The sequence below is a fragment of the Lepisosteus platostomus genome, chromosome 20 (genome assembly GCF_059453375.1).
Source record: "Lepisosteus platostomus isolate fLepPlt1 chromosome 20, fLepPlt1.hap1, whole genome shotgun sequence".
Classification (NCBI taxonomy): domain Eukaryota; kingdom Metazoa; phylum Chordata; class Actinopteri; order Semionotiformes; family Lepisosteidae; genus Lepisosteus; species Lepisosteus platostomus.
In genome coordinates this window covers 4,740,513-4,764,552 of record NC_142630.1, presented here as the reverse complement: position 1 = coordinate 4,764,552, position 24,040 = coordinate 4,740,513, and the positions used below count along the sequence as shown (strand labels likewise).

The following is a 24,040-nucleotide window of genomic DNA, read 5'->3' as shown; positions in this document are numbered from 1 at the left end:
CCATGAACAATAATAGCAGACACCAGACAGTGCAATACTGGGTTAAAGGGACCACTACACGCGTGTAAGACCACGATGACTTGCATGTGGAAATGAGTGACGTGCTCTCGTTTTCAGTTGTACTTTACAAACCGATTTTCTATGTACAGTAGGAGGCATTTCTGTAAATGACTTCATCGTAGTACCATAAGCCCTGTATAGTACACAGTTGTTTTAATGAAAAGTGCCCAGCTCTTCAATGGCAGAAAACAGGGTTGAAAATAACCGGGTGCAGGAAAATGTTGGTCGACTTCAAATGACTTTGAAAGCGCTGTACTATACGTGGCTGCGCTAATGGTATATCATGCAATTAAAAGACAGTCAGACTATGCATATAAAGGTTGAAATAATTTTCTTGTGCTTGTTCCCGTCTTAATTAAATGCCTTTACACTAATAAGAGCAGAGAAAAAGCAGCGTCAGTAAGAACCGTTAGGCCTGAAAGAGCAATGTTGCACCTACCAGATGGGCTGTTGTTTTAAATGGGTGTACAGGTAGATCTTCTCCCCCTTCTTTTCTTCAGGAGACTCAAAGACCACTATGGAGATGAGTCATAAAAACATTACTGTCACTCTAACGATGAAGGACAGCTGAATTGAATAAGTAATAGGACAGTCTTTACGCCAGTTTACAAGCAAGTCATGAATTCAGTCTATTTTGACTTAGCCCTTCTTCAATTCATGTTTGCATGAATATTTCAAAGCATCTGTTTTTTGAAAAATGCTGCGAGTGTCTAAAAATCAGGTTTGAAAGAGTGCTTGTGGCCGACATCTCCGAGATTCCACAAGGGCAACAGAGGAGGGCAGGTTGATCAGTTTAAGTGACGAACACTCTTGGTCTCTCCCTCCAAGGTCTTTCCAGTGTTAGTGGGTTAACTTCCCCGGCAGGCAGCTTCCTTTGTCCTGCTTTAGTGCAGCAGCAGTTTCTCCCATCTCTCAGGGGCTGAACAAGGCGGGGGGCTGAACGACCGTGTTCCTTGGCCAAAAGGGGTACTTCGTGGTTTTGAAATGTGCCAAAAACCCCATTAGACTTTCTGCCACCCACACAGACAGTGGGCACTAGTCCCGATGAACTGAATACCAAAAAAACAACATGGTAGGTTAAAGAAGTAACACTTGTTTCTACTTTTTGACAATTCAATTTTTCTATTCCTATTGTGTAGGAGGGCTGTAGCGCAAGCAGTTTATTGCCTCCTCCTGAATTTCCCTCACTGGCTGCATGGCTTTCTGAGGACCTGACCTGCCTGCTGCGTCCTTTGCGTGTTTGTCTTATTCCGATTTGTTACTGGGATCTTGGCATCTGTCTGTCTCATCGCCTCCAGTGCCTTCCGCTTGGCAGCCCTTGGCCACAAGCTCAGCTGACACTCGAACCCACAAAGACAAAAGACGAAATTCTCACATACCCATCTTTTTCGGCTTCCCATGAGTTTTAGCCTCTGCATCTCTGTGAAAGAAAATGTTAAGAAAAAAAAGCGTAAGTTGGGGGGAAAAAAAGAGCAGGCAGCCAAGAATACAGGTTTCTCGAGATGGAAATGTGCATCAGCCACAGAGACAGATTTTCTTGCTGTCGTCATCCTTTTTTTTCCCATTGCCCTTGTCAGCATTCTTCCAACAAGAATTCTTTTTGCCCTGTATAAAACACAAGCATTACAACTGCACAGTCAATGCAAAATGACTTCCGCGCATTTGAAATAAAATTGACTTTATTGGGGGAAAAAACCTTTGAACAAAAATCTCAATATAGTATGTTGCAAGCAAGAATTAATAATCATGCACCTATCAACAATCATTATACCTAAGATAAATAATACCAATTAGAGGCTGCAAAAACATTAACAGAGATTAATTCCGCATTCGAGAGAGTTAAATACACAATAATCCAGTGCAGATCTACTATCACAAATCCATTCTTTACTATTGCAAAAATGTTTATTTTTGGATCTCGTGAAAAGTAAGCAACTGGAGGATTTTACATAACGTACACAGAAAAGGACAAAGCATGCCACCCCCCCCACTGAGCTTAATAAAGTTAACTCCCCACCTCCTACTGGCTGATGAAAAAAATCTTTTCAAAAAGATGTGCCAGTTACATGCTGAGCTGATGGCAACACAATCAGTGCTGAGGATATATACTGGCATAATGAGGGGAGAGAAAATCATTATTCATAGTGGAAGCAAGACTGTCCCTCTGCTCCCCTGGTGTCAGACAATGATGAGAGAACTTCGGGTAGCCCACATGACTGAAGCCAGCAAGTACTTTGATGAGGTACCTTCCTTTTCCAAACTTGAATTAAAGTGAAATGCAGAAACTACGTTTTTGTTTTTCATTTTAATCTGTATAAATTGCAACTGTACCTGGTCTCGGATAAGGTGCCCAGCAGCTCGGATGAGGGAAGGCCCTTTGCTATCAAATATAAATATAAAAGGCACAAAGCCCTGCTAGGCTATAACAGACTCCCATTGTAGCTGTTGGACCATTGTCACAGTCCCCCTAACTAAAACAGCATTATAATACAATGGCAAGTGTGAACTCTTCTGGGAATAATGCCTCTAGCAAGAGAGATCTAATTGTACTTTAGAAATCAGTAAGCTTGCTTATACACTTTTTTTGCTCGTTGGGCTTACAAACCAACTGGACTAAAAACTGCTGCCAGTGTTATACCAAGTCTTTCTCTAGAAAGCTCCAAAAGTCAATGCAAAGCGCTCTCCTTTGAGACGCACTAGATTTATCCTGGATCTGTGCGGCACCGGCCTGCTAATTCGCGTGGCAACACTTCGCGCTGGTCACTCCACTTACTCATTCTTCTTGAGGACGGGCCCCCGCAGTTTGCTCTCCAGCCCCCCGAAGAAGCCTTTGACATTCTCCGTCTTGGCAGAGGTGTTCTTGAGTAACCGCTCGGCGATGTCCTTCTTCCCGGCGAGCCACGTGTTGGCCGACTTCAGGTAGGAGTCTATCCCCGCTGCAGGTTTCTCCAGCAGCTCGGTGGGGGAGAGCTGTACCTTCCCTGGAAGAAGGAACAACGGAGCTGTCAACCGCACACTTCCAGGGTGGAAGAGGGAAACGGACATCGGCTCATCTTCAAGGTTCTAGTGGAAGTGCTTACCTGTGATGTGGACTGTATGAAATAATTCATGGAATATGTTAACATGTTAACTGAGCAGCACACTGCCTGTATCAGCTACCAAAAGGCCTCAGGTTCTGTTAAAGTGAGATAAGAACTGACTTTGCAAAAACAGCAGTAATTGGTTTTACTCCTAATGAAATTAGGAGCAGACATGTTCAGCTTCAAATGAACCACATGAAGCTGTACTGTATAAAAGTGCAGGGAGACCTTAGCTGTCTTGTCTGCCTTGTGGGGCAGTCTTTCTGTGTTTATTGAGGCCGTCTCCTGATCTTGTGCTGAAGAACCTCCCACAACAAGGGGGCTTTGTTCAACCCACAGACCATAAATTCAAAAATCCCAAGCCAAAACAAATTTGCTAGCTCTTAAGTAACTGAGGTAATTAAAACTGGATTCATTCAAGATGCATGGGAATCAGGAAACACCTTTCAGAACACATGGATCCTTAAGTAATGGAGTTCATTTCATATAACCGAAAATTCTCAGAATTCTTCATTTTTTGTTCACATTACATTGAACCATAACTACGTGTTCACCATCAGAAATTAAAAGCAACAGAAGCAATGTCATGCTGCATGTTAACAGTTGCTTCAAAATGTACCAATCTGGTAATCAACAACAGAAAAGAAAGATGATTCAACAAATGATTCATATTAGAATGACTGGCATGTATAAAGAATCAAACATGTTTTATTTATTTCCAGCCCTCCAATGGGATTTGCTTGATTGCCACTTTGCAAAGCATCTTTTAAAATTGCCTCTGCATGTCATATTACAAAGAAATTTAAGTACGTATTCTAATATGCTCTAACATTTGACAAGGACTCTTCCTTTCAAAAGTTGTTCAGTGTATTTGGACCCTGTAATATCAAATACTCTGATCTTACAATAAAGCAGAGACACTGCTCATAACAGGGAAAACGTCAAAGCACTCAGCAGCTGTCTCAGGAGTCTGCAGCTTCAGAGGAAATGTCTTTTAGCAAACAGCCTCCACAAGCACAAGAGGACAAATCTCTTGCAACTGACCTGAAAATATTTACCGTTCTCTGACAGTAATTTGAATCTGTCAAAATTTTTAATTTTTTTAAATCTCTTAACGAAAAGGGGGAAAAGCTATGTTAAACTTGATCAGCTAAAAATTAACTCAAGTTGCAGCTTCCTCCAAACTCAACTCTTGGCGTCTTACCTATGTAGAAGTAAGTGAAGCACATGGTCATGAGATTTTTGGCAGGAGGGTAATCATCCATCTGATAGCACCTGCAACAGAACACATGTTTGAATTCGTGCTTATCACAGCCTCCCTGAAAACAAGGGGAGGAGACATTTCTCTCTGCCCTTGATAGGTCTTCAGCTGTCACTGTTAACACCAGCTAACGGTCAACTGACATCCCAACATGTGCCTTAAACTGATTGGCAAGCCTTTGCAGTTAAGAGCTACGATAACAAAATGTGTCAAGTGCTTTAATAGTGGCAGGCCCGGGATTGTTTAAAACAACAGGAAATTCTCCAGGGGACAAACAGTAGAAAAGGCTTGAAAAAGAACACTACAAGGAGACCCAATTCAAGTATCCAAGATCCTCAATGAATCCCAGTGACTTTCTGGATCAACAGTGAAACAACCCAGGGGACACAAATGGAAACTAATAGCGCATTTCAAACCAAGGAGGCAACTTTTACCAGGTCATGTTGTTGAGAACAATAACCTGGAATGACCAATCACATGCATCCAATTAGCTACAAGCAACCACACAAGCAAGATGGGCCACATGGCTCTCCATCATTTGTAATCTTTATGATTATTTACTAATTCTTTTGGAGAGCAGTTTAGTACATCAGACTTACAGCTATTTCTTTTTAATCTGTTTAATTGATTACAACCTGTATTACATAGTTAAAAAAAACTTACTTTTATGCAATTGATTTAATTATTCTAATAGCAAGGCATACTGCACGTTCACAAAAGGTCATGTGCCTTAAAGCAGACACAATCTCCTAGTCCAAAAGTCTCCTAGTCATTTACAGGTGGAAACTTGTGTGAGCATCATGATGGTCCTGATCTGCCATTTTATAACTAAGCGAGTTAGAGAATACAGAATTACACCTAAGGAGAAGTTCTCAGCTTAGCTGCAATCTCAAAGTCCCTAAAAGGTCAAAATTGTGTTTTTTTTTAATAGTTTTTACACTGTCAGGGGTTTGGTGCAGCACAGAATCACAGGTGAATTCCTTAAATCCTAGGTTCCTTAGAACCTTTAGCGGCCTATTCGAATCAGCTTGCAATTCAACAGGAACACTAACCACTCTACAAGAAAAACAGCGCCCTGACAGCTGCTTCCTGACACAACTGCTTTCTCACGGAGTGTGGATTGCAGATATTTTTCCTTACAATTAAAACTGATAGGAGGCTTTCGCAGCCAAACAGATGTCTCCACATCTTGCATCCTGTTGTTTCAAGTCAAAAACTGCATTCATGGAACAAACGCGAATAGAATAAAATCCTCTCACATTACACAAGTCTTGTGGTGTGTTCAGCTAATGTTTGACTAATAATCATTCCAGCACTACCGCTTTAGAAGAGGAGGTGCTGGAATCAAGTGGTACTATATGCTAATTTCTATTTTAATTACATCCTGTTCCACCGCATTTGAACTGCTGAGATGATGTACAACAAACATGACAGGCACAAGACGATTTCTATCGATTCCATCTTGATGACATTCAGGGGCTTCTATTTTAAGCAGACCCAGGGACAAAATGCAAGTTAATGCCTGTAATTAATGAACAGCAGGCTGAAGTGTGTGAGTCACACTGCTGCTGCTGCAAAAAGCAGACCAGGCAATATGCTTCTATTGAACACTGGAGCTAAGTACGGAAGATATCCACCTAACGATGTAGCACAATTATCATCCATTCATGCATTTCTAACCACTCTATCCAATACAGGGTGGGGGGAGGAGCAGGAGCATATCCCAGCAAGCAATGGGCACAAGGCAGGATACACTCTGGATGGGACACCAGTCCGTCGTAGAGCACACTCAAACTCACACCAGGGCCAACTTTCTCAGAAGCTTAAACCACCAGTACAATGCGTTTTGGGATTGTGGGAGGAAACTGGAGCACCCAGAGAGAAACTATGTGAACACAGACTCCACAAAGATAGCACCTCAGGAATTGAACCCAGGGCCACAGTGCTGCGAGGCAGCAATGTTAACTACTAGGTTAGTTTACCTAATTACTGCTGACTAATTAAGCGGATAAGCTACAATGCTGCCCATGGAAAATTATCATACATGTTCTTTTTCAAGCCAAAATATTCTATGGAATTTTTTAAACACTAATAATTCCTTACACTTACATAGCGCAGTTCTGGACTTTGTACTCAAAGCGCTTTACAGTTAACAGAGACTTTACCATGACTGGTTAAGGCCAGGGAAACATATGGCGAGGACACTGGGGTTGCACCCCTACTCTTTCAGAGTAAACCACTGGATTTTTAATGACCACAGAGAGACAGGTTTTACATTTCATCCCAAGGACGGCACCTTTTTTAAATTAAGTGAACTGGTGACACAGAACCAGCTGGAAAATAAGGTAAATGCAGTTTCATTTTCCATTATACAGAATCTTTCTGCCTGTACCCATAATTTGTTTTGAAAGAGCCAACCTGATTTGAGTGCCCAACCCCCTTCCTCATAGGATGGACAGTTTAAAGAAGCCGACCAACCTATGTAACAAGTTTTTCTGTGGTGCTGTACAGAGGGAGAATATGCGTCCCGTGTTCTTTATTGCCATGTTGCTGAACCACAGGCTTCGTCCCCCTTTCCTGCACACGGTAGCCAACAGGACTATCCCCTGGCAAGCAGCTGTTTCCTAATGACCTCTGCAATAAGCCTTTACAATGTTCCTGCAGTTTAAGAATGTCCATTCGTCGGATTACATATATATTTTATCCTCCCTAATACTTTTCATGCTTTCAGCCCAGGGCCCTCTTAAGTGCAGAGCCAGGCCTTATGTTGAGCTCTAAATATAGTTTTAGTTCAAGTTGGATGTCTTTAGATCTGTCAAAACAATGGCAGGAGCGCTGACCCACCATGATCATGGCGAAATAATGTTCCTCCCCCGTGACACCTGGGCAGCAAGCAGCAAGCGGATGTTGGAAATGCTGTGCTGCGACTGTTCTCATGAGAAACGTGGTGTAATGGCAGTACTGGAAAATGGAATCAGATCAAGTCTGTTGGGCAAGATGGAATGTGCACTAGCCTCAATTCCATATCCTTCCAATAACACAGGGGTGTGCTGTGGTTTACCCGTGTTCATAGAGAAATCCCATCTGTTCCCTTAGTGCAAATATATTATTCTTTTCTTATCGTTGCTCTGCTAATTATCCATCCCTATGTTTATTTTATTTATTTTTTACAAGATGAACATCAAGTGCACCTTACATACACTTCTCAGATTTTCTCAATAAAATTACACTTTGAGCCCTGTAGGGCTTTTTTGTTTTTTTGGGTGAAAGCTGACTCAGACCCCTAAAGGAGAACTTGCAGAAACAACCTCATAATTGTTATTTGCTTTGCTGCCTGAGCTTTCTGAAGGGCTGTTAGTTTTCCCTTCGAAACCCTTTTCCCAGTTACTGGAATAGGAGTGCGAGTGGCCCAGCTGCATTTTCCTTATTGCTGAAAGAGGTGGGGGGGGAAAAGTTTGGAACTTACTCGAAGAGAACGACTGCGAAAGACTGCACGAGCCTGTAGAAGGTTTGCTCCGAGACGCATTTTGAATGGCAGCGCTGCAAAAAGGAAAAAAAAAAATGTTCTACATCTACATTGTTTATATGCATAAATAACATCTTCTTAATAATCCACAGTATTCACAAACCAGAGTGAGGCACTAAGGCATTCATTAGCTGAACAGCAAGAACAATACATACAGTAAGAGAGTGTAATGATTCATGATGTAAGACTTCTTACCCCTGACTGTCTTTACTTCCCATCTCCTGACCTGTGGAGAACAATACTGCGCAGTATATCAGGAGACTGAATTTCAGCACAAAGCTGACACACTCAGTATGCCATGTATCCATACCCTAGGGCTCTCTGGCCGAATGAAACGCCATTTCAGAAAATGCTCAGTAAGCTGAACAACAGGACAGAGCAGAACAGAGGTCTGCCTTTACGGACACATGGGTTACAGGTCTGGTTCTTCTGTAACAAGATGCCGCCGCATTTTCTAAGCGTATGCATCCCCTTGCAAAATTTAATTTTGTTAGCAACAGAGGTCTCTCACACTTGCTCCATTTCCCCAGCTTTGTACAGGAAATGTTATCCGATGTCAGCAGCAGTCCTTATATGTTTTGGCTTCACTTTCTATGTTTCATTTGTTATACCTTAATATTCATTAGTTACTGTAAAAGATACCCTCCAATCTCAATTTCTCTACATTGGCTATCCCCAGGCTCAAATATATTTACTCTGAAATGAGCTACAGTACATCCCATCAGCCAGCAATGAAGTAGCTGAAACTGGCATGGCCCATAATGAGACATCGGTACCCAACACATTAACAGAAGCTAGCTCAACAGAGTGACAATATGTGCACACATCACAAAGCGCAGATTGGAGAATGCACAAGCACAGCAGAATGGCAGTGCAGTGCAGATCAAGTTGCCTAATGCAGAAAGCATTATACCATGGACACATGGTACTGTTGGAAAAGAGGACAATTCTCCTCTTTAGGGGTGCTTATGGGGGTCACTTTGCACGTCATCTGTTACAGTAGAAATTTGAAACCAGGGTGTGAAAACAGTGAATCTCCCTGGAAGTTGCAGACTGCAATTTGCAGTACGGTGGCCACATTTCCCTGCTTTTACTACAGCTTAATTTCAAGAGGAACGGACTCTTACCTGAGCGCTGACGTATTTGGAGAACCACTCTCTGCCTTTCCCATTGTCCCCGCTGCACAGCTCCCCAAAGCGTGCCTTCTCTTCCTGTTCAAACTCATCCCTGGGAAGACAAGGATGCACCTCAAAGCGTCAGGCACTATCCGATTATTTCGGTGAAATGATGATTTGCTTAAATGTTTAAAAAAAACCACAAAACTTAAAAACGAATTAAACTGAAGATAACAAACTACCCATGCTTAGTTGATGTTAGAATTGTTAGGTTTTTTAAAGCACAAACAATTGTGGCAAGTTTTCAAATGCTCAAGAATAATGCAGTCCATCCTAAAACAAAGTTTGTAAATAAAAACAAAAAAGCGATTACAAATACTGAAATTTATGATAAAAGTCACTCAATAGATTACAGCTGGATGCAAGGTCATAAAAAAGCCCAATAAAATGCATATTACATCTGTTACAACTATCAACTGTTGGGATCAGTAGTTGATTTCTACAAAGATTTGGGAGAAGCTGTACGAATGCCTCATTTTCATTTTTAATAAATGTAACCCTTATATAAAAATAATATTACCAATGTTAAGTAGTGTGCGTTATGACCAAGGTACAAAAATGGTAACAAAAGGCAAATTAGTGATTGTGTAAAAGTGTTTCAGGTACCCTGTTCCCCTCAGGAATGCAGCAATAAGATGATGTACTGTAGCTGCAAAAGCGTCTGTAGCAGCAGATGATGTGGCTTTCAAAAAGGATCCAAATCATCCAAAAAGTAGGTCAGCAACTGCAGTTCTGAGTATGCAAGTAGCCCACACAAGCATTGAGATACCTCACTGCAGGTCCAGTGAGTGAACTCCAGCACCAGGAACATAACTAGTGTCAATGTGGAAGGTGTTTAGATCACAAAACAGCTGGAAGAACCTCTGACAAATTTCTACATCATAACTGACTCCTTCTTGCTTGCCAAACTGTAATGTCACATACAGTAGGTATACAACCATATAATGGCTAGTATATACATGCGCTACAGTATTAGATCACGAAGTCCAGCACACAGATCTTCAAGCAGACCTAAATTTTAACAAAGCAACAGAAAACGAAAAATACAATGTTCCTTGCTGCTGCAACTGAAAATACAGTAATAAGAAATATACAGTTTGGTGGAGTGATGCTGAGTCCCAGCTGCTTAATAAGAAAACACACAAACACCTCTTGAAAAATGCATATAGCTTCCTTTAAAAACTCTGAAGTTACCCGAAGTGACCCCCAGGAGGGCTAGGCCTCTTTTCAATCAAAACCTTCACAGTCTTTAGAAAACCTCCTAAGGAATTGTTTTCCTTCCAGCAACTCATTCGGTCATAACAGTTACACTGACACCCTCACAAGTCCAGCTCATTAAGCCCTATCACAACTTGAGTCCCAAATGCAACCTGACACACATTTGTTCAGCATACTTCCATATCACAGATTTTTCCTTTAAGGAAGCCAACTGACCTTTTGCTGAATTGGGTATTATCTCTGAATCCTTCACAAATGTCAGAATTCATTACCCAGGAAGCCCTTCACAGGAGACAGCATTTCCCCCCCAAACATGCTATGCACACAGCTCTTCTCCACAGAGCCCTGAGAGGAGGTGGCCCAGTGCAGAGGCTCATGGGTAATGCCAGTCCAGGTCTTAAGGGTTTCCTATGGCTATTTCCAGACTTCCAGATCACTGGCAATTCATAACTACATATTACACCGAGAACAATAACTGGTGAACTTAACTACAGTGCATTACTGTCAAGACAGACATGCAGAGAGCACCAGCAGACTGAGCCGCTAATGACAACTAAGGTTCTGAAACCCCTCTGAAGACAACTTCACTCTTGGAGAGCCACAGGCTTGCAGGTTCCATAGGGAACCCGAACGTGAGATGTAGAAACAGTAAGTGCACCTCTAATGAATTAGATCTACGAGTTTCATTAAGTCGTCAACAAAGCGGGTGAAGCGAAAGACCGAGTGCTTCAATCTGGAGCCAGGCGAGAGGATCATTATCCAAGTCTCTTCCTAATGTTCTTGCTTTTGCAAAACTGTGGTCATCTGCCACTACTCATATCTTCACCCAATCATGAAGGAGACATGTATGTAGATGGTGAGGTATAAGTTTAACTGCAGCTTTGCCATCACTTTTGATTGGATGCTCTCAGTTTTTTCCCCCCCAAGTGCTAAAGGTGCTTACAAGATGTGAACATGCTCTGTACCACAACATTGAGGCCAAAGAGAACATCATAAAAATTAAGACAGATTCTGAAGAGAAACTGAAAAAGCCTTCTTCAGAATAACAATAGATGGCTGATGAAAGGAATATAATGCTGAAAACCAAACCAAGTAAGACAGCAGTCAAAGCACTGAATTTGCAGTATATAAACCAGGCACTATCACATATATATTAAATTTAGCATGAAGGATATATTTACAAGGCAATTCACAGAATCCATAAAGGAAAAATGGAGTGCTTGGATACATACAAGAGGGCACAAGATGAAAACCAAGAGTGGTGCAACTATTTATGTCCCCAGTAGAGTGTTAGATTTCTCACTTGCAAAAAGTCTTACAAAGCCATCCCGAAGTGTCGGTACCATGAAATGCAAGAGAGCTTTTGCTTGAGGTTTTAAAACTCTTACAGAGTTTGAGCTCTTTCAGATTAAACTTCAGCAAGATGAACTTCTCACCTCACTATCAGAAAACTGTTTTTTTTTTAATTCACCAAACACATTACTAGACCATGCTGGCTTTAACCCAATAAGCTTAGGAAATTCATAGGGACTGGAGTCAACAAGGTGCTTCAGAAAACCAACAACATTGACATAAGCACAAAGTAATGATGCTGCTCACAGCATCTTCATGTAGAAGCATAAATTAGCAGAATGATGAATGCTGAGGCTCTAGCCCTATCCTCTATCCATTCTAGACATCCATATAATTCACTAACTCGAGAAACGGCACAAACTGTGGTGAAGGAGAGCTGAAGGGATCTGGACAACATCTGGAAATGGACCAACGCTGGCAAATGAGGTCAACGGAAATATTTCACGGAAATGATTCTTACCGCCCGTGAAATATTTTCTCCACGTAGGCTTTCATGAACTCGCGGCGCTCGGCCGTCTCGGCGTCCTCCGACTCGGCGCTCTGGCTGGAGGAGAAGGACTCGTTGGAGGAGGAGCGGCGGGAGGCGCTCCAGTCCTCGCGCGAGGGGGAGTGGGTGGCCTCGTTCTCGCTGTCGGCCGACTCGGTGGCCTCGCTCTCGTCGCCCGACGGGTCCTCGCCGCCTTGGCTCTGGCTCGGGACCCCGCAGCCGGCGCTGGGTTCGGCCCAACAGGCCTCCGAGTCCAACCGGCCGTCTGAGGCCAGGGCCGTGTGCTCGGTCACCTCGGCAACGGAGGCCCCCACCTGATCGGGCCACGAGCTGTTCGAACCCAAAGCCGGCATTTCGTCAGGGGCCGCTGCTTCCCCACCCAAGAAGTCCAAGCCAAAATAATGGGCGCTGTGACTAACTGGTGCGGCGGGTGGCGACTCCACCAAGCAAGGTTCCGCGTCGAAGTCTATCAGGGTGCCTACGGCAACATCTTTGCCTTCCATGATGGCAACTGCTATGAAATAAAATGAGCAGCAGGGATAAAATTGTTCAACGGTTTTGAGCACAAAGGAAACAGCAGGTTGTCACTGGATCATGCTGCCACAGTGCTTTATCTTCGGGCGCCTTTCCCCCAGCTGTCTCATCGTGGGCGTGGTCCCTGAAAAAGGGCAGATAAGAACAGTGAGCTTGACAGAGGCCACGGCATTAAGAACCTAACACTCGAGATTAAAGAAGCAGCAATGGGCAGAATGCAACCCGGGTGAGGCTGGTATATATTGCCATTCATGAAGTCACTTGAAATTTCCCCGCAATTGCCATTTCCAGAAATGTGGTGCGCTGCCTGTATTGGATTGCACAATTCAGTAATAAGACATTGTAGAATCTTAAATGTAACAGATCACGCAAGTTTCCTAAAAAAAAAGAACTCAAATCGCTCTTACACATAGAAAAAATGAAAAAAGTTCTGGCTCTAGAAGGCCACAGCATTTGCCTGTGTTTGTTACCAGTTAACTACTTAACAAATGTAAAAATGTGCAGAAGTGGTTTCCATGAAAGTTTCCATGCGTAAATGAGAACAAACATCAATTCGACACCAAGTTCAGTAGACATAAAACATTCAGGGGTCTGTAAAGAACAGTCAACAAAATAGATCTGAGAGAGTAACATTTCGATCAGCCAGCACAAAAGCAGAAGTTGAACCCTGAACTTGAACTCGATACCCTAACCCAGCTATTTAGAGAAAAGCTATATGAAAGCATCAGCCATTGTTCAGCAATTAGGGCTACGATTTTAAAATGGAAAAACCTGTCCTTTCTAGGTATTTTGAATTGCGTTTTCCCCAGTCACCAGTCTTGCATGGGTGAGGAGTATGACTCAGAATGCAATTATCGCCGATCAGCAGCAGAGGACATTTTCTATAAGGCAAGTGCCTCCCTTGTGAAACGGCTACTCCTGAAAATGTGCTGAAAGGGGCGACTCTCATCTGTGAAAATGCTGCAGGACTGTAAAATGAATTTGCAGAAAGCAAGTGGCAAATAGAAACACAAGGACGGGAGATGTGGCAATTTCAGCTTTTGAAACACTTCTGAGCTTCAGGGAAAATTCAGACTGAAACAGGAACGAATATGAAGAGGGATGGGTGTGGAGACAGCAGCTGGGATTGCTAAATAAATAGCCTGCAGAGTGGTCTGACCTTTTGATAATAACGGGATATTAGAAGAAAGCTGAGGTTACTACACTGTAATTTTAGAAGAATCATGCATTATCCAACCCGAGAACTGACAAGAAAATGAACCTCAGACTGGATTCTATATCTCTTAATCATGGAAGGAGGTGTTGTGCCCTCATTAAGATCAGCATCTGGTAAAAAATTAACACTTAATTGCTAATTATCTATGTAAAAAGATGGCCATCTCTCACATGATAAATCAGTGAATCAGTAAATCGAGGGGGCTAGCATTTCAAGCAACTACTGTCCAGATTGAGTTTTCTCAGATTTGTAGTGTAATTGAGTTTATTAGACCAGTGTGTCTGTCCTTCAAAGTCTTTAAAATAGAAGCACCTGAAGAGATGGTAGTAACATTTTAATTGGGGCAATTAATCTAATAATAAAGTAGTTGGATTAAAAATCCAGCTGTAGACACATTGGCCCTCGAGGACATGGACTGGACAAAGGCACCCTGTCTTTGGTCACTATAGGATCAGCAAATAAAAAAAGATTAAGTACATAGTTGGTGATTCCCACAGGGACTTTCAGCAGCATTTAATTAACATGCACAAACACCCCAGGAGTGTAAGAGCAGACAATGTCAGTATCGGAGAGAGCTGTGCCAATCTCATCTCAGCTGCTATGTTTGCACTATGCACAAGCACTGTAACAGGAACTGAATGGTTTGATATTTTACGTTATGAATACGCATGCAGAACATGTCGTCTTTAGCTCTTCCAAGCTTGCGTGGGAGTTGTAACATTAAGCCAGGCTGAATTTGTTAGTAATAGGTAATTTACTATTGGCAGAGCATAACAAATGGATTCTAAAATTGAAAAAAAGCCATACAAAAGGATGAGATTTCTCTAGACACAAAACAACCACACACAAAATGCATCAACTTTTCTATAAACTTAGTTGTAGTTGAACAGACCAATTTAGGTCTTTCAAGGCAAAAAATACAGAGGAAATAAAGTTTTGCAGGTGGGGTGGGTGTTGGGTTGAAGATTAAGTGGGGCGTGAATTATAGTGTGTATTTGCTTTCCAGATCTACAGGAAACCTTTTTCCTGAACTCTAAACCATCTGTGCGGAAATTAAAAGTAAATGACCAGTCTTTGCATAATGTATACAACTAAAGGAGCTAGCTACAATTGCATCAGTGTATTAGAGTGCAACAAGTATCGGGAATTAAAGAGAGCAACACAGGTTATGCAACAATAAAAGTCTTAGATTACCACAGTACTGTATACATAGCATGCACCCATTTAATACAATACACTTTAAGGCAGGGGCAAAGAAAACACCACTGCAATATACTGCAGCAACATTCAACATCAGGTATTTCATCTCATCCACAAAAGCATATTGTAGCCACTATAACCCCTGAACCGCAGCTTTATACCATCACAAAGTAAAGAAAGGTCACAGTGGCCACTCTGCTCCTTTGATTGGTAGTAGTTTGTTGATTTAAAAAACTCAACTAGTTTCTTATAACAGCTTGGGCCACATAAATAGGGTGTGTGTGAAATAACTACATCTTGCGTAAAAAAGGAGAATTGATTTGTCTGATAATCTATGCATCTTCGTATGCACTCTCCTGGCGTCTTCACCTTATTTTCAGGATGTCTGAATACATACTATACACTATACAAGGGTTCTAAGGAAAGGCTCTGAATTGGCCACAGTCCCTGTGTCCATTGACCCTCATTTCCTAAAGGCAAACAGGTTTAATATAAATTCAGCTATTTAGGAAATGTCTACCATACAGTAGACCTTACAGTATTTTGGGAAATTTGACTTCAGAGTCCTTGTAAACTAACGCACTATTACACACATTTACCCGACAGAAAGCTGTATACTAGATGCCAGACACCTCCAGTTCTACTTTGGTGTTCAGACATTAGGAACAATCCTAATTTATTTAGATTTAATTGGCATGTACTGATCAGAAGAAAGCTAGTCTTACAATAGGCAGGAATACGTAAGCTCCATCAACCCTTGTTTTAAAAGCCAATGCCATATCGCTTTGGCTTGAAAGAATCGACAGGAGCCAAAATGGGCTGGACAAGTCCGCGGAGGACTACTAGGGCGAAATGGAAAGCTCAGCTCTCACTTGAAAGAAAGGGGAATCTTCCAAAAGGAGTCATAGCCGTTCTGAAAGGTCTTTTGTGGAAATCAAGCCACAGAAGGAAATAACAGGAACTGCTCTATTACTGTATCTGCAAGCTTGAATTTCAATTGCGTGTTTAATAATGGGGCTTTACAGTATGTGCAGCAAACAAATTTACTTTGCACAATATTGCACAACTCGCACTTGTGGCAGTGTAGACACACCTCCTGTATATTATGAATTGTTTCCGAAAGTGGATGAGAAGACAATGAGAGATTTCTTCCATTTTAACCATCTATTACAGGTAAGTGCCTGCAAACTCTGCATGGCTTTCTCATCAGCACCCTATGAAACTCATTTTTTCTTCTTTCAACAGTCCCTTCAATTCTAGCATCCTTTACTGAGACTGAGTCATATGCCTTTGTTTTTATTTTAATAGAATAGTCACTACTTCACTCATTTCTCCTAGGTCTTACAAATCAAACACAGCCAATACAGTAGAGAAATTCGGAATGCAGACCACAATGAGAGAAAACATTTGCAATCCAACCCAACATGCCAGTATGAACGGCGGTCTTCTCTTCCTCATAGTCTTAAACTGAAGCAGCTTAAAAAAGAAAATCGACAAACCAGAGTGAGTTAAAAGCAGTGCTATACACTATAGCTGGTACACTATATCCAGCCACCTCTCTCTTATGCTTCTGCCAGGTGTACAGCTTGTCAAATGGATATACACCCACAGTGTCCTTTTAACCTCAGTATGAGCCGAGTTGTGCCTCATGTGAAAGACAATCCAATCTCTTCAGGTCGTGTTATGATCGGTCTAGCGTGCCAAGGCCTCCCTCACTCAGTGATCCATCCTGCCAGCCAGCTTTCGATCACTACCTTAGGGCTTGACAGTTGCTGAAGATATATTGGGAGTTATTAAATGAAGAGCAATAAAACTGCAATCCATAAGAGAGCTAGTAAGGGAGCCCTTCCAAACAGCAAGGGCAAATCAACTCCCCATCTCATCTACAGTAACTACCTGGCTTTCCTACAGACATGGGAAGGGAATATTTACACCTCCACGAACAGCAACACCCTCTTGGATACCCTAGAAATAGTAAAAAACAAATTGCTAGTTATAGTGAGGCAAGAGAATTAAAAATGTGATTCATAGTCTCTGTATTCTAACACCCCAGGTAGAAGACCTATAGAGTGATTGCAAAACACAACAAATAAATTTGTTTTGGAAAATTCCTTCTTCTCCATGACAGTCTGTGGTCTCATAAACGGGTGAGGTATAGTTTCTGTTCAAACCTAATTTTACAGAAAGTAAGCTAGCGTCTCAACCATGACAATGAAAATCCCTGTCACCTTTAAACACAATACAAAGCTAACAAGCATTCACGCTGCTTCACAAGCTGTGACAAATAAGGCGCACAGAATGTAATCCAGGTCAAAGTGCTCTCAAAATGAAAAATACCAAATTGTGTGCTGTGACCAGGAAAGAAAGTAGAGTTCTCTACTCCTCACTGCCTGCCACTGGGAATCTGCTCTTTTCGGGACATTCGGAATGCATCCCAAACCACAAAACTCAAGATGCACCAATTTACACAAAGAATGCAAACATTCTTTAAATGAAGCAAACATGCTAAAACACAGGAACCAAGAATTACTGAGGTACAAGAGAGATGCAGCTGGAACTCAGCCCAGTTCAGGTTGACCAAGCATCACTTCACGAGGCAAAAGGTACATTAACACTAACAGACTAACAGGCATCCAAGCATGTGGGTCAATGTTCCAGCCGGCAGTCACAAAAGCCCACACAACCACATCCACACCGTGCCAAAATCATATAAAAAGTGCTAGACTGACTATTCTATGCTCCATCGTGTCAAATCTGCAGCCATTTGTAAGCAGACGACAAAGTTCACACCATTAAACAAGAAAAAAATCAGAGTTACAACAGAGGATAAAGTCGGATTGCTGTTCAATACTTGTCAACAAGGCAAGTCTCATTAAGAGTAAACAAAGAAAAAAGGTCTCCGTGTCACAGGGCTCAGGCTAAATCCATATTTAGCCATGTGCCAACAGCTAATTCCAAAAAGATTCCAAAATCTGGCACCCATTTTTGGCTTTATGATTTCAAGTTTTTTTTTTTTTTTAATTTCTATCCATGAGAAGTTCCAATTTTACTAAACGTGCAACATGCAAGACCTGAAATGGCTCTATGCGATACTCAGCTGGAATTTTGTCTATTGGCGCTGAGATTCTTGTGTGGTGCCCAGCAAGAGTCAGTGTCCACAAGATATTTTTAAAAACCAAGGCCTGAGTGCAGAAAAAAAAATTAACAAGAAAGCAGATTAACTGGCAGCAATTAGCACTGGTGATTGAAGGCCCAGCTGGAACAAAACCCTGCAGACATAGGGGAACTCCAGGATCAGGATGAAGAATCACTGGTCTAGAAAATGTTCCACCTTGTTTCTCTGTTTCACTAGCCAAAACAGTATTGGCGTTTGCACAAGGAAATTAAGGAAGCAAGCTTCTACATACGGGAGCGCCAATACTGAAGGCAGATGACGGAGATCAGAGGCTGGAGATAAGAAGACAAAAGGAAACAGAGGAAAGGGATCAGCCAGCAAGCGGACTCCGAGCCAGTAAAACAAGTCGGAGAGAAGGAACAACCTGCAATCGGAAAAAAGTTCCGACCGGGCGGTAAGGAAAATCCGAGCACGAGCATTCTGTTCGGAAAAGAAAATCACATGCGCCTCCCGACTGCAAGAAAAGAGTCCGACGTACCTTTTGGAAATGGCCTGGGGAGACACCATCTGATTAAAAAAAAAAAGATATGGAAAAAAAGTCACGAAGTGTAAGACCAGGACAATGTAGAGAAACAGCCTAGCACAGTACATCTGAAACTGCAGAACACCACACAACTGTCAAAACTACGACATCTCTACCAAGCTCTCTTCTCCATGGTAGTTTAAACCACACATGTAGATGCACTGAGTTTCAATTTAAATTTAACGGATAATCCCCCCCACTTTTTCCATCACAAATTGCTCCATCTTATAAATCCAACACTGAAGCAACAACATACTTGCTTCAATGGTATTGCATCTCAGACTGGAAAACAAACAGGGTTTAAAGTGCGGTTAACTGATTTGTCTACAATGAGAAGACCAACATTAGGACAAATACCTTCAAGGGTAATTTTTCTGCAGGCGTTAAGACTTGTCTGGGCTAGCAGATCACATCCCACACCTTAGGTCAAACACTGGTATTACAAATCATGCAATCTCAGAGTGAGATTGAGACAACTGTAGAGTCAGTCTGATCGAATGAGCTGAGACAAGACAAAGGACTTTCAAGAGATCTATGTCAACACAGGGCTTTAGAGAGTAAAACATGGTATAATTTGGTATAATCGACACCTGCTGAATACTATACTGTAGGAGTTTGAATCCTTTTTTGAGTATACATTCGCATAATCATAGGTGTGCGAATGAACGAGAACATAGGCCACATCATTATATGCATGGAACTTAACTTGCTTCTCTGCGCCACCAGACTATTTTTAAGGACAGCCTATTGCTTGGTGAATCTTCAAGGGATGAAACTGCCACAGTTCACAACAGGAATCTTATCTTTGAATCTGAAGTGCTACCTTTTGGACTGAGAATCCCAACATCTCAGACCACCAAAAGAGCTGGCAAACATGTCTGTGTTCCAGTTTGGGCTCAACTCCATTCAGCCACTGTATTTTTTGGCGATTACCTTGGATGACCAATTTTCTGTGATGGGGGTTAGAGGAGGCTCTTTGCTACAGCTTGTGAAAGGACCAACAAATGTCAACCCCAACTCAGCTCATCAAGAAGAATTTTAAGAGCATTTCAAGTGAGAGACATTGCCACCTATTTTAAAAGTGAGAATGAAGCAATGACTAAAATAGACTTGGTTAGCAACATCGCCTGTACATGCTAAGTTTACACTAAAAGTGAGAAATATTTGTAGTCAAACACTTAAGCAGCCTATCCAGAAAATGAAATTCAGCAAGCTTGTATTGTGGCCGATTTCTCTCAATTGAACACTTGCGTATTCTAGCTAATTTAAACATCTTAGCTAATACTTTCTAGGATGAACATTCATTAAGCTCAGAAACTACAATACTGAAAAAAAGTAGGCTACAGTTTAACAAAACTGCGCATGGGTTTAAAATATATACACACTATATACTGTACAAAGGATTCTGCAAACAAATTAACCCACGCAAACACTGGGAGAACATAAAAACATAAAGAACATAAGAACATAAAGATGTGCTATTTCTCTGTTCCCTCTTGCAAAAGTACAAAGGGATTTCTAATTTAGTTTTAAACAGTTCAGGATGTTGGATGTAACCTTTGTGATCAGATTTTGTGCTGCAAGGTTATACTGTACATCCATTTCAGGGCTTTTGTTGGATTATTTAAAAAAAATCAACCACATCTATTCTCTTCTAATCCCTAATACCACACACCCAGCTTTTCTAAACAAAGATTTGCAGGAAAAAAGTGGTGCCCAATATACTCAAAAATGAAGGACCAACTATGATAATCACAGCAGAAAAAGATTTAATCTTTGCAAAATGAGGTCCAAATATTTTTGTGGTCTGAGTGGTCTTCAAATGGCTGTGGAAATGACAAAACAACTAATGATTACTCCTCTTTTCAAACCATCTTCACAAATGATTTGCATCCATCCCAGAATATTCCTTTTGCCGTTTTTTAACTAATCGTTAGCGACAGTATCTAACAAGAAGACCGCTGTCTGCACAGAATCCTCTGTTTACAAACAATTCAGAACAAGGAGGTTGAGAAATGTCTGGGAAGTTAGGCAAGAGGCTGAGATTGCAATATTCACAGCCAGGACCTTTAAATGCCGCATTTTAAATGAAAGGAAGTTGGCTAAAAATAAAAAAAAATGTTTGAACTCTTAATTCATGACGTGAGCACCCCTCAAGTACAGCAGTGTTGCTCAGTCCTATAGAAAGTTAACAAAAATCAAGAATACAATTTCTCTCTTCCTAAAGCTACATGAGAACCTGCAGAACTGTTCAATTGTACTAAACTTCTATGCATCAGTATAAATATCAGCTTTTAACATAAGTAGTGGAGTCAGGCCCTGCATGGGAAGTTAGCAGACACTGTTTATGACATTCCCAGTTTGAGATGACCGTACATTCTAGCAATCTGCAGGAAAGTGGTATTCATTCCTGGTATTATAATGAAGCGACTTAATCAAAACTGCCTTTTCCATCAGTACAAGTGGAGAATATCCTTGGATTTAAGAGAAAGTGCAAGGTTAATTCATATGAGGCACAAGAGGGTCTCTCTGCAGAGCTCAGCTTGACACAGAGGTATGTAGGGCAACTGGTAACAATGCTGAGAAACTCCTTGCCAGCTGACTGCAGCCAGAAATTCACAGTGACCTTATCCGAGCTACTCTGGGTCCAGCAGTCCACATCGCCCACGCTACTGCTGACCTGACATCTGGAGATTTCTCACAGAGCAGTATTTACTGTACCTAGTGCCTACTGTACCCTGATGAGTCAATTCAGCCATATGGAGGACCAAGGGCTCTTCTCCATGGACAAAAAAGACAGCTTACTTTAAAAGAGCAGCCTCCCTAACACCATGCCAGACAGTACAACAGAAGAGCAGTTTGTCTACCCTTATTACTATTAGATATTACAGAAATACATCGGGCAATAATGCATAACTGAAAGGCAAATTAACAACCAAGAGGGAAATGTGTTTCTATTAAAACAAAATTGCTTCCAAGTGTACCTTAGTGATTTCTCCTTCTCTCTTTCAAAAGAGTTTAAGCAAAAGTGGGTTGCGTTTTGCTCCTTTTCATGTATTTTTCATGCCTACATTTCACAGAACAGGGTAAACCAAATATAGGAGCAGCTACTGCCGAGCAGGAACACTCCTGGCAGGAGAAGGACACCGGGCTAAGAGGATAGAAGAGCATTATTGAGGATTAAAGATTAGGAAGAATTTCAGAGTAAAGTCCCATCACATCTCTCCTAGTATAATATGTCAGACATTCCAAAAAGAATAACAGAGATGGTAGCATGGACACATGCTTACCAAAAATGTTGAGTTCTTTTGTGCCAAAACTCCAGAAAAAAAAGACATTCTCCTGACAGCTCTTCAATGCTCCAAGCCTAAAAGCTCAAGGCTGGATATTTTAACTCCTGCTCAACAGACGGAAGTCTGCATGTTTGGAGTAACTCAACAAGGAACTAGGGCAGGCCTCATCTGGACAGCACTCTGAACAACTCCTATCGTCTTCACTTCCCTTACGCAGCAAGCATAACGAGCTAAGTTTAAAAAAATAAGATGACCAAACAAAATTCAGAGGAAGTTCATAAGAGCAAGCTGCAGCCCAAGATAAAGACATTGGAACATCCCCAGAATTTTTTGTTAGGAAAAAATACAGGTTGTCTCCTAAAATGGCATGTAGCCAGATACAGTACAAATCCTCAGATTAAAATTAGGACACTGGGTTCTTGTAATAGCCTTGGCAGGGTTTATGTGCTGTGCCGATATAAAGCATGGTTGTAAGTGCACAGGAAAACTTTTAAAAAAGGTTTTGATTTGTCTTAACGAGTCTTGTGCTCAGGAAGGTGGATCACACATTAGCTAAAACAATAATTTGCATTTCGTACACTGCAGAGCCTGGCTAGACTGAAAAGGTCTCGATACCGAGAGACAAAACACAAAGCATGAAAAAGCAGAAACAATCAGCTGGTAGCTTGGCCTCATGTGTTATGTCGAACATGCAAAAGGCCTAAGGAGTGGTGCGTGATACCTGGAGAGTAACACTCGAATGAAAATGCTGCATTTAACAAGCCCAGTGAAAACATAAGCCCGCTGGTAAAAAAAATGCTCCGGCGATTATGAGCTTTCCAAAGCTTCTCAAAAAGCTCAGTAATGAAATATGAACCAGCACCACTTACTCCATTTAGCTAGTGAAAGAACTGCCTCAGTATTGATGGCTAAACCTAGTTTCCTGCTATACTGCTCTATTTAAAACCGTACATTTTCATTTGTTGGGATTCATCAAATAGGTTCTGGTGTGGAAGACAACACTAAGAAGACACAAACCCAACCTCTGTCTCGAGGATATAAGGTTACAGTTAAATTCTCAGCACGATCCTTTCAAAGGGAATCAGCTGGAACTGGAATCGTGTCCCTTTGTCCGAGTCCGATTTCCTTCTAGAGTTGTGGCAACCTCAGGATGTATATTTAGTCACCCTTTGAAATGGGCATCACAAAAAGAAACACTTTGGAGCAGCACTCCTGAATGGCAGATTTTAGCTACCTGTTACATTTTACAACACCAATTCCAGGGATTTAGCTACTTAAAACTTCAAGACGTTGGTATGAAACAAGGTAATGCTTCACTTGAATGTGACAGTCATAACTGCATCAAAAACACTACACACCCACAATATGCAATGTCCTTTACAATCATTTGTGCAATTGGCATTGCAGGCACACGATTGTTTGCAAAAAGACTTTGGAACTCGGCAACATAGACCTTGGTAAGTTTCTGTAAATTTTGTTTACTTTATGTTTTATGTGTGTTTTTAGCATATCATATTAAACACAAGAAACATAAGAGGAAAACTAAAGGGGGCATTTCATTTAAGGAAATGTGTGCCATTGTCCATGAATAATGTTTGACAGGAGGCTGACAGGGAACACAACCTTGAACACGAGAAGATTAAGAAAGCAGCATTAAGTTGTGTACAACTGCCCCTATACTGAAGGAACTTTATCTGTATCTAAAAGCCTACTACAACAGGAACTATTGACTACTTTTACTATGTTTGGAATACATCACTGTAAACTAATAAAGTGGACTTGGAACCACTATCAGTAGTTTATACAAAAAACTAAAATATGAAAGAGTTCAAATTGCTGTGTAAAGCAGGTCTTTTTTCTAACTTTGGATTGTCATTGTTCCTTTAACAGCTCAAAGCACGCTACCACCAAATGTGTTTTTATTGCAGTCATTCCCACT

At 41.4% G+C, this 24,040-nt stretch overlaps 1 protein-coding gene across 5 annotated transcripts in view; it reads right to left on the bottom strand.

Annotated features, from left to right (window-relative positions):
• The window catches only part of kiaa0513 (KIAA0513 ortholog), a 44,207-nt gene that overhangs the window by 14,160 nt on the left and 6,007 nt on the right, over positions 1 to 24,040 (bottom strand). For 4 of the 5 annotated variants that reach the window (XM_088614017.1, XM_088614014.1, XM_088614018.1 and 1 more), the window contains exons 2-8: positions 12,134 to 12,818; positions 9,055 to 9,154; positions 7,868 to 7,941; positions 4,345 to 4,415; positions 2,834 to 3,041; positions 1,440 to 1,480; positions 500 to 575 (exon numbers count right to left, since the gene is read on the bottom strand). In XM_088614017.1, the coding sequence (XP_088470143.1) occupies positions 500 to 575; positions 1,440 to 1,480; positions 2,834 to 3,041; positions 4,345 to 4,415; positions 7,868 to 7,941; positions 9,055 to 9,154; positions 12,134 to 12,663 (1,100 nt within the window). In that variant the 5' untranslated portion in view covers positions 12,664 to 12,818. Of the gene's footprint in view, positions 1 to 499; positions 576 to 1,439; positions 1,481 to 2,833; positions 3,042 to 4,344; positions 4,416 to 7,867; positions 7,942 to 9,054; positions 9,155 to 12,133; positions 12,819 to 18,763; positions 18,903 to 24,040 lie in introns of those variants that run through there. The other variant, XM_088614015.1, reaches the window with a different exon arrangement.